Source organism: Pelodiscus sinensis, chromosome 14 (genome assembly GCF_049634645.1).
Source record: "Pelodiscus sinensis isolate JC-2024 chromosome 14, ASM4963464v1, whole genome shotgun sequence".
Taxonomy (NCBI): domain Eukaryota; kingdom Metazoa; phylum Chordata; order Testudines; family Trionychidae; genus Pelodiscus; species Pelodiscus sinensis.
Window position 1 is genome coordinate 22,181,498 of NC_134724.1, and position 12,644 is coordinate 22,194,141.

Genomic DNA, 12,644 nt, shown 5'->3' on the forward strand with positions numbered 1-12,644 from the left:
AAATAGCATAAGTTCAAAGCAGTGAAGAATCTGATGGTAAATGTGTTGTTTTAAGCAGAGGAAGTTATTATAAAGCAAGTTTAATCGTACCTTTAGTAATTCAAATTCTTGTATTTGATTATCTCCAAAATTTGAAAAATATTAACCTTCTGTTTTCCGCCTCCTGATGCTATAGAAATGATATGAAAGATCATCTAGGCCAGCAGTTCTCTAGCTATGCTACCTTTGAACTCTGTAACATGACTCAAAGGAATGAGCCAGTATAAGTTCCTGAATTTCTGAGCAAAACCACTTGATGTATTTTAGTAGTTAATTAATTTAAAACACAATTAATGTTACTTAATTCTCTCTCTTTTTGAGGGAAGGGGGTAAAGGAACCTCAAGCTATAATGCATTGGAACTTATTTAAAAACAAAAAAATGCGGTAACCCTGATACTTTTTCCTGTAAGCATTGGCAATTCAAACAGAAATTACAAGTTTGTCTTGTGCTGATGTACTACCTTCACTGTGTTAAACATGAAACCACATTTTGACTCTAATGGTTAAAATGAGTTCTTGTTCCTCTGTTTCTCTCTTTGAAGGTAGAAACAGCTTTGACCAAAGCTTATGCCAGGTGGTTGCAAGAATTAACAGAACTTGAAGAATACAAAAGAAATCTGAAAGAAGAGCGAGAGAAATGGGAAAGAGAGCATGAAATCAATGCAGCAAAACAGGTAGCAAAGCATACTTGGTCGGATGCTTGCGTGTGTGTGTGTGTGTGTGTGTGTGTGTGTGTATATATATATATATATATATATATATATATATATATATATATATATATATATATATATATATATAAAGAAAATTTGAAAAAAAGTTAAGTTAAATCAAAACAATTTGAGCCCTGATTCAATAAAGCATATATTTAAGAGCTGTGCTAAACTCAGGTCTAATGAAGTAAATTACACTGGTTTAAAATTGTGAGTAGATTTCTCCGTTAATGGAAATGAGCAGAATTAAAATGAAGCCAATTTCTAGAGGCTGGAGCCAAATAATTTGCTACTGAAATAGGATTGATAATGGACTGACTTGTAAAACTCTTCTGACTTGAATGAAGAAACACTTGCAATCATTCTTTCTCAAATGGCTGTAGCAACTCCATTAATATTTCATCTTAACTGAAGGAATTTTTTTCTTAGGCTTCTGCAAGATTCTTAATATATTGTAAAGCTGTTATCACATTGATTAGATAGGAGGGACAGTCTCTGTGTGTGCGCGCACACGCATACGTGCATGCTTAGCAATGCAGAACAATGTGTGTATCCACATTTTCAAACAGGGTTGATCAGTTTCTTTAAAGTTTATGCTGTTATAGCTGTTATGCTCTTATAATCCTTAAGGGTTTGCTGACAGACTGTTTTTAAATATATTTTGCATTCTTTAGCTATCACTAGTTCTTTCAGCAGCTGAGGAGAAATGGAAGAAACAGCTTGGGAACACAGAGAAATCTGGAGCCAGAACCAAAGATCTTGAAGAGCAGGTACTTTCTCTTAGAAAGGAACTGGAGCTAAAGAAAGAAGAAATCCCTGCGACTGTTAAAGCAGAGCTAGCACAGGCTCGTGCTCAGTGGAACAAAGAAAAGCAAGAAGAAATCATACAGCTACAGGAACAAAATGAGCGAGACTACCGTTCATTCTTAGATGATCATAGAAGTAAAATAAACGAGGTGCTTGCAAGTGCTAAGGAAGATCTTGCGAAGCAGAAAAATGAATTGCTAATTCAGAAAGAGGCAGAACTTAAGATGTGTCTGGACCAAAAGCAACGAGAATGGGCAGGTCAGGAAACACAGAGGCTCCAAGAGGAAATTCACCAATATGAGGAGAAGATTCTCATTGAACTTGAGCTCTTGTTAAGGGAAATCCATGAAGAACTAGTCACAAATGGAAATAATGAGCATTCTTGGCAGGATACATGTTCCTGTAGTACCATTCAGTCAAACTGCCAATACAAGGAAAAGCTAAAGGCATCCCTAGAGAAGGCTTATAGAGGCACAATGTGCACAATTCTAGAAAAAGCCAGACAAGAATGGAGAGAGGTAATGGTTCTATAAATTAAAAATATAACTATGCCAACCCTGAGGAAGGGACTTCTCGGGTAACTGTCATAGGACTTTGCGCATCCCCAAGACATTATATATGGATCAAAAACGTAAAACAATTGAGTTTTTTATTGGTCTATTCTTAAAACTTTAGAAGAGAGATAGAAGGTTCTCTCTTAAATAAGTGAAAAAGAGGACTACAGGTATAACTTTGACATTTTAAAAATTTAAGTTAGACAAATTCAAATTAGAAGTAAGTACACATTTTTAACCGTGAGTGTGATTAGCCATTGGGAAATGGTGGATTCCTTTATTTCTTGATGCCTTGATATCAAGACTGGACACCTTTCTGGAAGATATACTTTAGTCAAACACAAGTTATTTAGCTCAATATAAGGGTAATTGGGTGAAATTCTATGGCTTATGTTATCCAGGAAGTCCTACTGGTCTTCTGACCTTAGCTCAGGAAATAATTTAATCTATGAATTAAACTTGGAATATATCTGGAGAAATTCCAGAAATTGTCTTCTGAAGTTAAAGTAATGGATTTTGTGTTCTACTGGATCAAATATTGCCTTTAACAGTAGTTTGCTTATTTTGCAGGTTGTCATTCATATGTGTTGTTATTCTATAATCTGCTGATAGAGTCTTTTTGAATAGAAGTTTAAAAGCATGAACTGAGAAAGCTACCCACCTACCCTAACTGTATACCATCCCTGATAGATGTCTGTCTAACCTGCTTTTAAATATCTCCAGAGATGGAGATTCCACTACCTCCCTAGCCAATTTATTCCAGTGTTTAACAACCCTGATAGCTAGGAAGTTTTTCCTGATGTCCAGGGCTCACCAAGCGGCAGCGAGCCCCACTCGCCAGCCACGCAGTTTCGCGTGGTTCTGCGTTCTGTGCATATGCAGATCGCTCTGCGCTGGCTTTTCTGGGGCTCACCAAGCGGCGGCGAGCCCCACTCGCCAGCCACGCGGTTTCGCATGGTTCTGCGTTCTGTGCATGTGCAGATCGCTCTGCGCTGGCTTTTCTGGGTTATAATCTACTCACCACGGGCGAGTAGATTACATTATTTGTTGAGCCCTACTAATGTCCAACCTAAACCTTTCTTACTGTAGTTTAAGCCCATTGCTTTTTGTCCCATCCTCAGAGGCCAAGGAGAACAATTTTTCTCCCTCTTCCTTGTGACACCATTTTTAGATTATCTGAAAATTGCTATCATGTCCCTTCTCAGTCTTTTCCTTTCCAAACTAAATAAGCCCAATTCTTTCAGTCTTCCTTCAAAGGTCATGTTCTGTAGACCTTTAATCATTCTTGTTGCTCTTCTCTGGACCCTCTCCAATTTCTCTGCATCTTTCTTGAAATGTGGTGGTCAGAATTGGACACAATACTCCAACTGAGGCCTGATCAGCACAGAGTAGAGTGGAAGAATGACTTCTCATGTCTTGCTCACAACACTTCTGTTAATGCATCCCAGAATCATGTTTGTTCATATTTATTGTGGTCCCCTATGGCCCCTAGATTCGTTTCTGCAATATTCCTTCCTAGACAATTGCTTCCCAATCTGTATGTGTGAAACTGATTGTTCCTTCCTAAATGGAGTACTTTGCATTTGTCCTTATTAAATTTCATCCTGTTTACCTCAGACCATTTCTCCGGTTTGCTTAGATCATTTTGAATTATGACTCTATCGTCCAAAGCAGTTGCAACCCCTCTCACCTCAGTATCATCTGCAAAGTTAAGCATGCTCTCTATGCCTTTATTTAAATGGTTAATGAAGATATTGAACAGAACTGGTCCCAAAACAGACCCCTGCGGAACCTCACTTTTTATGCCCTTTCAGTAGGATTGTGAACTGTTTATAACTACTGAGAACCGTTATCCAGCCAGTTATGCACCCACCTTACAGTAGCCCCATCTAAGTTGTTTTCTTAGTTTATTGATAAGATCATGTGAGACCATATCAAATGCCTTACTAAAGTCTAGGTATACCACGTCCACCACTTCACAGATTGTTTTGACATGATTTGTTCTTTATAAATCCATGCTGGTTGTTACCTATCACCTTATTATCTTTCCAGGTGTTTCCTTAATTATTTGCTCCATTATCTTCCCTGGCACAGAAGTTAAACTAACTGGTCTGTCGTTTCCTGGATTGTTCTTATTTCCCTTTTTATAGATGGGCACTATATTTGCCCTTTTCCAGTCTTCTGGAATCTCTCCTGTCTTCCACAATTTTTCAAAGATGATAGCTAAAGGCTGAGATACCTCCTCTATCAGCTACGTGAGTATTCTAGGATGCATTTCATCAGGCCCCGGTAACTTACAAACATCTAACTTTTCTATGTGATTTTTAACTTGTTCTTTTTTTAATTTTATCTTCTAAACCTACCTCATTCCCACTAGCATTCACTGTGTTAGGCATTCTTTCATCATCAGACTTCTTGGTGAAGACTGAAACACAAAGCACCTCTGCCATTTCCAAGTTTCCTTTTACTGTTTCTCCCTCCTCACTGAGCAATGCATACATTGTGCAACATACCCACCATTGTCTCCTGGCCCTACGAGCTTGACTAATGCAGGTCTAGAAACTAGGCAAGGACCCACAGTAATTGTTTTGTCCCCCCAGCTCTCCTTGTCCTGCTCAATTGGTGGCTGCAGAGCCAGGTAGTTTGAGGGGCTGGGTTTCAAGAAGGACACCAGTCACTCGTGACAACGCTTCTGCTGTAGGGTGGGGTGCTTATCTGGGCCAATTGCAGATGCTGGGCCTGTCGTCCCAGGATGAACTAGGCCTTCACATAAACATGTGGGAACTATGGACCATTTGCGTGGATTGCCAGGTCTTTCTGGATCCCCTATGGGGCACGTGCAAGGAAGTGTTCATGGACAACTTTATGGCAATGTTTTTTGTGAACAATCAAGGAAGTGCTGACTCCTTTCCCCTGTGCCAGGAAGCTATACTCCTATGGGAATTCAGTATCAGCAATGGCATTAACCCTTCAAGCCTCATTCCTCTGGGAGGTTCAACTAGCTGGCAGACTGGTTCAGTCACTTGTTTTCCAATCACAAGTGGTGTGATGGATAGGAGGAGTGCTGGCCAGTACTAGGTGACTAAAGTGTTAAACTCAGGTAGCTAAGGGTGTTGGCAGGGGCCAGAAGAACCAACGGGATACAGTGCTGAAATGTTAATTGTATATACATACCTACTGTTAATTGTATATACATACCTACCTGTTTCTCTTTGTGTGCGTTTGAAGTTAAGGACTGGAGGGAGCAATATGCAATAATCAGGACTACCATGCCTCCAAGGAATTCGGGGCATGGAAGTGGATTGGATCATGAAGGGATCATGAATAAATAAGGGGAAAATGCATATTTAGGTATTATCAGGGTATTTTTCTTTGTTTTGGTTGTTTGGTTAAATTTCTCTGTGTGGATTCCATGTGCCTTCCCTCCCCCACTCACCATATATAGCTACAGCCCAAAGAGATTGCTCTTTGTGTTTTGACCTATTCTTTTCTTAGTTGCTCTGTAACACCTAGCAACCAAGTATGCTTTATCAAATATATCTTTGTTTTGCTAATAAAATCCCCCTTTTTAAGGTGATGATTTGATTCGTGTGTCCTGGAAGATAACAGGAGGTATGTGTGTATATCTGCCTAGCCTGGAAGGTCAGCTATCAAAGACACAGTTTGTTTTCTGTTTTTTCTTTTGTTTCTTTTTTCAAGCTCTCTTGTGGCCCAAAAGCTTGGGGTACCCGTTGGGAAGGAATTTAAGTGTTCCTTCCTAACTTTTTTCAGGGTTCTTTTAAAAAAAAATCACTGGGCCAGATATTCTGCTACCCATCTTCCAGAAGTGGGGGTTTTCCCTAGTAGACCTATTTGTGACAAGGGTCAACTGTAAGTATCCCATGCATTGCTGCTTCCTAGGCAGCAGCCCCAGCTTCCGTTTGGATGTTTTTCACCTCGCATGGTCAGGCCAGATGTGTTATGGTTCTCCCCCTGCTCCCCCTTATCTACAGGATCCTTCTTAAAATCAAGAAAGGCGGGGCCTCAGTCATCCATGTAGCTCCCGTATAGAATCATAGAATCATAGAATAATAGGACTGGAAGGGACCTCGAGAGGTCATCGAGTCCAGCCCCCCGCCCTCAAGGCAGGACCAAGCTCCGTCTACACCATCCCTGACGGATGTCTATCTAACCTGTTCTTAAATATCTCCAGAGAGGGAGATTCCACCACCTCCCTTGGCAATTTATTCCAATATTTGACCTCCCTGACAGTTAGGAATTTTTTCCTAATGTCCAATCTAAACCTCCCCTGCTGCACTTTAAGCCCATTACTCCTTGTCCTGTCCTCAGAAACCAAGAGGAACAAATTTTCTCCTTCCTCCTTGTGACACCCTCTTAGATATTTGAAAACCGCTATCATGTCCCCCCTTAATCTTCTTTTTTCCAAACTAAACAAGCCCAGTTCATGAAGCTTGGCTTCATAGGTCATGTTCTCTAAACGGTTAATCATTCTTGTCGCTCTTCTCTGTACCCTTTCCAATTTCTCCACATTTTTCTTGACATGTGGCGCCCAGAACTGGACACAGTACTCCAGCTGAGGCCTAACTAGTGAAGAGTAGAGCGGCAGAATGACTTCACGAGTTTTGCTTACAACACACCTGTTGATACAACCTAGAATCAAGTACTATGGCCCAGATAGTACTGGTTTGCCCTATTACTGAGCCTTTCCAGGGCCACTACAATAACCCTTCTCTTCTTCTTGTCGCCCATGACCACGGCAGCCTCCATCACCCCCAGCATGGATGATCTGAGGTTGAACCCCACAGAGATGGGCTTCTCCAGTCCAGTTAGGGAGGTCCTCATGGGGAGTAAGAAACTGTTTTCCAGGGTCACTTAGCAAGCCAAGTGGAAATGCTTTTCCATATGGTGCAAGCAAAAGGGGATCCGGGCACTGAAGACTCCTATCTCTGTCATCTTAGACTACTTAATGTGTATAAAGTAGCAAGGTTAGTGCTTTGCTCTAAGAGTGCACCTGGTGGCCATTTCCTCTTTCCACATGGGGAATTGTGGTAGGTCTGTATTTACAGATCCCATGGTGATCTGTTTTCTTAAGGAACTTGACCAACTGTACCTTCATGTCAGACATCCCCTTCTCCAATAGGATTTGAACCTTGTGCTCTCTAAACTGATGGGTCCTCCCTTTGAACCTCTGGCCACCTGTCCTACTTGTCGTGGAAGGTAGATGACTTAGTACAGCCATTCCCCAACTTATGACCATCCACACTTACGACCAAAACGGTTGTAAATGTGGATCCGAGTTACGAACGGCGATCCGCGCTTATGAACAGAACAGTTGCCATGTAATTCTATGGTATCCGAGTTACGAACAGTTCGAGTTACAGACCAGGTGTTGGTCCATAACTCGGAGAGCGGCTGTAGTTATAACTTGAGCCAGGAGGGTCTCTGAGCTCCAGGCCCTCCCTTTGGTACTCTTCTATACTGTCTTTTAGCAGGACAAAGTTCAGTTATGGCAGCATCTAGCCTTTCTACCTAAATTGGTCTCCCACTTTCATGTCAACCAGACTCTATTCCTGCCTGTCTTCTGTCCGAAACCCCATACTAATGATAGGGAGTGTGTGCTGCACTCCCTGGATGTTTGGTGAGCTCTCATGTTCTATGTAGAAAGAACAAAGCACTTTAGAAAGTCACCACAAGTCTTTATTGCACTGACAGGGAGACCTTTCATCCTATGTCTCCTCTCAACAACTCGCCCTTTGGATCATGTCTTGTATCAGAATGTGGTACAACCTAGAAAAGTTGCTAGCACCTGCACAGATTACCCACTTCACTAGAGCCCAGGTATCTTTGGGGGCATTCTATGAAAATATTCCAATTCAGGACATTTGCTGAGTGGGGACATGGTTGTCTGTGCTCACCTTCATGTCTCACTAAGCCATCATGCAGCATGCCAGAGATAGTGCTGTGTTTGACAGTGAAGTTCTTGCTTTGGTCACTAAATGACTTCTCATCCCTCCTCCAAGAGAACTGCTAATAAGTCACATATTGAAATACACATGGCAATCATTCAAAGAAAAAGCAATTACTTATCTTTCGTAACTTATTCTTTGAGATGTGTTGCTCGTGTCCATTCCAAATCCTGCACACCTCTCCTCTGTCGGAACAAACTGGCACAAAGGAGCTGAGGGGGTTGGGGGTTGGCTGTGTCTTTATATGTGCTGCAGCAGAGGCACCATGCCAGAAGGCTCCACAGCCAACCCTATGGATACCGCTAGGATAAAAGCTTTCCAGAGACCATGCACATACACATAGACTGTGTCTAGACTGCATCCCTTTTCCATAAAAGGGATGCAAATTAGACACATCGCAATTGCAAATGAAGTGGGGATTTAAATCCCCCCCTTCATTTGCATAAACATGGATGCTGCTTTTTTCCGGCTCGAAGCTTTGCCGGAAAAAAGCGCCAGTCTAGACGTGGACTTTTTGGAAAATAAAGCCTTTTCCGAAGATCCCTTAAAAGGAATAAGGGATCTTTCGGAAAAGACTTTATTTTCCGAAAGGTCCGCGTCTAGACTGGCGTTTTTTTCCATCAAAGCTCCGAGCCGGAAAAAAGCGGCAGCCATGTTTATGCAAATGAAGCGGGGGGGATTTAAATCCCCACTTCATTTGCAATTGCGATGTGTCTAATTTGCATCCCTTTTATGGAAAAGGGATGCAGTCTAGACACAGCCATATTGTAATGGATGTGAGCAACACATCTCAACAGTCACAAGGTAAGTAACTGGTTTTTTTTCCTCTTACTTTTGATTTATGTTGGGTGTGCCAAGGGGATGAATCCTCCAGTCTTGTTTGTAGAATACCATGTAACACATCTATTTCTGTTAGCTTTATTGAGACCATTAAACAGTGAATAGATCCTCCATTTCTGCTTCTCTATGATGTTTAAAAATTAGAGAGGATCATTTAAAATCATACAAAGGCTTGAAAAATTGTTAAAAATGTATTGTCACCGATTTTAAATAGTCTTGCTTGAGTTTATCTGGATTGTAAAAAAATTTTGTTTTGTGTCTCTCCATTTTCAAAAACATCGTAGTCTCCCATTTAAAGGGAAACAGAATTTGCAAGGCTCACACAAAACCTTACTTTTTATGTTTTCTGTTCTTTGGAAAATGCTTCTCCTGCATTTCATAGCTGTTACCTTTTGATTGTTGGGAGCACCCCAATGAAACTCCTATGACCACCCAACAGAATACCTCATTCATCAGTTGGGGAATCATCTAAAAACATGGCAAAAACACATAAGATACTATCATTTATCTTATCTCTTCCAGAAACGGATTGAAAGTAAGGAATTACTTGTCATAAGGCTGCTGCCAGCATGTAGTGGGGCAACCAGTTTCTATTTGAAGCTGACCCCATGTTCAAATAAATGAATAATCTGTAAATTTAAGGTTTTTTTTTTTTTCTGTAGTAGCCATATAATAGGTGTCACTGATAAAGCATAGAATCTTTTCCTTCTGATACATCTGCTCTAAACTGGAAGTGCCATTTCAAACAGGATTACGTTAACATGCACTAGGTACCTTTTTAATCCAAGCAAGCCGAGTTTAAAGGGGGGTAGTTACAGTGCAACAGTCTAGTGGATGCTGTAGTTCACATTCCCGTATCCTTACTGCAAGGCCACGTTGACAAACATTTAGCGGCAAAAGTCTTGGTGAAAGCCGTTGGCAAAAAATCAACATTATTAATATTGAATTCAGCTTCTGAACTACTGATTATTTGAACTACTTAACTATTCAAAAAGTTCTTGGGTTTCTTAGCAATTTCTTCTATTTATATTTGCCACAACTATGAATAAGAAAGTAAAATAATTGTTTCTGCCCTTACACTGTCCCTAGTCAAACAGGAACTTTTATCAATGAAATCCAGTTCTTTTCCATTGGACACATCTTTGAACAGTTTCAGCTTGTTTTAGGCTTTACATATTTATGCCTTATTTAGACTACATGAAGCTTACCTGAAAACCATGAAGATGACAAAATGCTAATAAAGCTGTAGCTATGACTAAGAGAACACTGTGGTAAACTGGCACTGAGAGAGCCTGTCTTCTACCTTCAGTGAGCAGTTTTAGAAATACAATAAAGATTTTTGCTATCTTGATAGATCTTTGGAATAAAACTGTTCAAAGCTAGTGGAGGCATTGTGGGATGATCCATTTGTTTGCTACACAGACTGTTTGTGGATGTAGCTATTTTTAAGTATCTATGAGCATTAAGAATTTACTGAGTACAGTAGACTTCCGATAATCTGGAACCTTTGGGACCTAGGTGGTGCTGGATTATCGGATATGCCAAACTATAAAATGGTGTTATATATACACACACAGTATATACTGTATATAAAGTGTTTTTAACCCTTTTTATTGTACATACTGTAATGCATACATTTAGTCATAGAAAGAATAAATGTACAGTACAGTACTCACCATTATTGTTGCGAAGCCTTTGAATACAGAAAGCAGAGGATACTGGGTACAGTACTGTGCAGCACTGACTAATCACTTAAACTATTAATCACTTAAACTGTTAATTACAGTAACTGCTGCTGCCTTGTGATTCGTTTTTTGCCAAAGCTCACTCAATAGGCTCTTGCCATTTTGATGCCGGACTATCGGGAGTGCCGTACAATTGGATGCCGGACTATTGGAGTTTTACTGTATTTCTAATATCTGGTTTCAAATTACAGAAACATGAAGAACAACTCTTCAAAGAAACAGAGCACTCTTGCATGCAAAATGGTGAAGGAGAAAGTGGGGACAAGGCAAAATCATCCACGTATGATGTTGGACACCAAGTAAAGTTACAAAAATTATTAAGGAGGCAGCCCCCTTTGCAAGATACTGAAATGGATAATGGTATACTTGGTTTCACTTTTCACTGAAATCTTGTAAATTTTGTGCAGCATATAAAATGTAATTTTAGATTATCATTTTTCAATAAAGTCCCTTGTTAATTTCACAGAAGAACTCAGATGTCATGCAGCTGAGTGTCACCACACATAGCTTTTAGGTGCCGCATATCATGGAGATCTATAAAGCCTGATTGAGGCATTTAGACTCATTATACAATGAATTTCGGGGGAGCTAGGTACCTCAGAATGGGATTCACAAAAGCCAACGTGGTAGGTAGCTCCTTGCCTAAACTAGCCAATGGGAGGTGCCAAGCCAATGGTGTGTGTATAACATTTTTAGCAAGAAGCTAGGGAAGGGTCAGGAGGAGGAAAAGTAGCTCTTGTGGTTAGACTATTCAACTGGGATTTGGGAGGCCTCTGGTTCAAGTCTTTCCTCTTCCCAAGGGAGAGAATTGATTTGAACCTCTCAGGTAGGTGTCTTAAACATTGGGTTATGGGATGTTCCAATGGGGCTTGTAACCTTTATGTTGATATGTTTCTAATTAATATAATGTTGCTAAAAATAAGGATACAATAAAACTCAATATTCAGATTCAAGCCTCAAGACTAAGTACAGAAAATTTAGTAGAGGTCCTCTACATGACATTTTTGTCAAATTAAACTTTATTAAAAAGTAAAATGATTAGTGGCACCTAATTAAATGTTAATTGGAGCTCCCCTCAATTTTAACAAAATTATCCCTTTTGTATCTGTTATGATTAGGTTAAATATTAATTAGAATTATAACTATGGTCACATGTCTGCAACTCCTTATTGATTCTTTACATTACATATTATTTAACTTAATATCTACAACTATGTCCTTCCCATATTACCAATATAGAGAACAGTTTAATAAAACATGCACAATTTTTAAAAACTTTTATTAAAAACTTCCTAGAATCAGTTATAACCAAGACACAGCCACAGAATAACCTTGGGTCATGTCTTTGCTAACTGCAACTTTCCCATCTTATGTCCCCAACTTATCTCTAACTTTCTTACACGTAGCAACTTCAAGTCTATTTTCCAGGCTTCTCTATGCCAAAATCTAATTTCTATTTAACATAGGCTACATACTACCTCAGTCTCTCCTGTTCCCTCTTACTTCACGTATAGAGAGTACAAAAGCAAATTATTTGGAGATCCAACTGACGTATCCCCCAGCGGCGTGATGATTTTCCATGTTCTTGTTAAATATATTTTGTCATGCTGACTAACTCCTGATTTGTGACGTTAAAGTTCAGATTTTTTTGAGACTCCTGCTCTAGAATATTCTGACTTCATAATATTTTAAGTTAAACAGAAATGTTGCAGCTCACTCCCAAATGTCTTGTATATAGTGTGGCCGGGTCAGGACCTGCACAGCTGGAGAGAGACATCACAGGAGGCCCCAGGTTATGCACAAAGCCCTCTCCTAGGTTTCATGTTTGCTTTTAGAGTTCTTATGCTACCAAAAGAACATAAAACAACAAAGCCCATGAGTCTCTGGCCCTATGCCCATACTGTGGCTTAAATCCTTCACCACCAAAATAACAAACCATCTATTAAACACAAAATAGTATAACCAGTGCAACTCTTCTG

General features: G+C 39.9%; 1 protein-coding gene across 15 annotated transcripts in view; it reads left to right on the forward strand.

Moving 5' to 3' along the window:
* Positions 1 to 12,644, forward strand: part of CEP152 (centrosomal protein 152) — a 66,915-nt gene that overhangs the window by 45,174 nt on the left and 9,097 nt on the right. For 14 of the 15 annotated variants that reach the window (XM_075897196.1, XM_075897200.1, XM_075897198.1 and 11 more), the window contains 3 exons: positions 583 to 714; positions 1,428 to 2,078; positions 10,857 to 11,025. In XM_075897196.1, coding sequence (XP_075753311.1) covers positions 583 to 714; positions 1,428 to 2,078; positions 10,857 to 11,025 — 952 coding nt within the window. The remainder of the gene's footprint in view (positions 1 to 582; positions 715 to 1,427; positions 2,079 to 10,856; positions 11,026 to 12,644) is intronic. The other variant, XM_075897202.1, reaches the window with a different exon arrangement.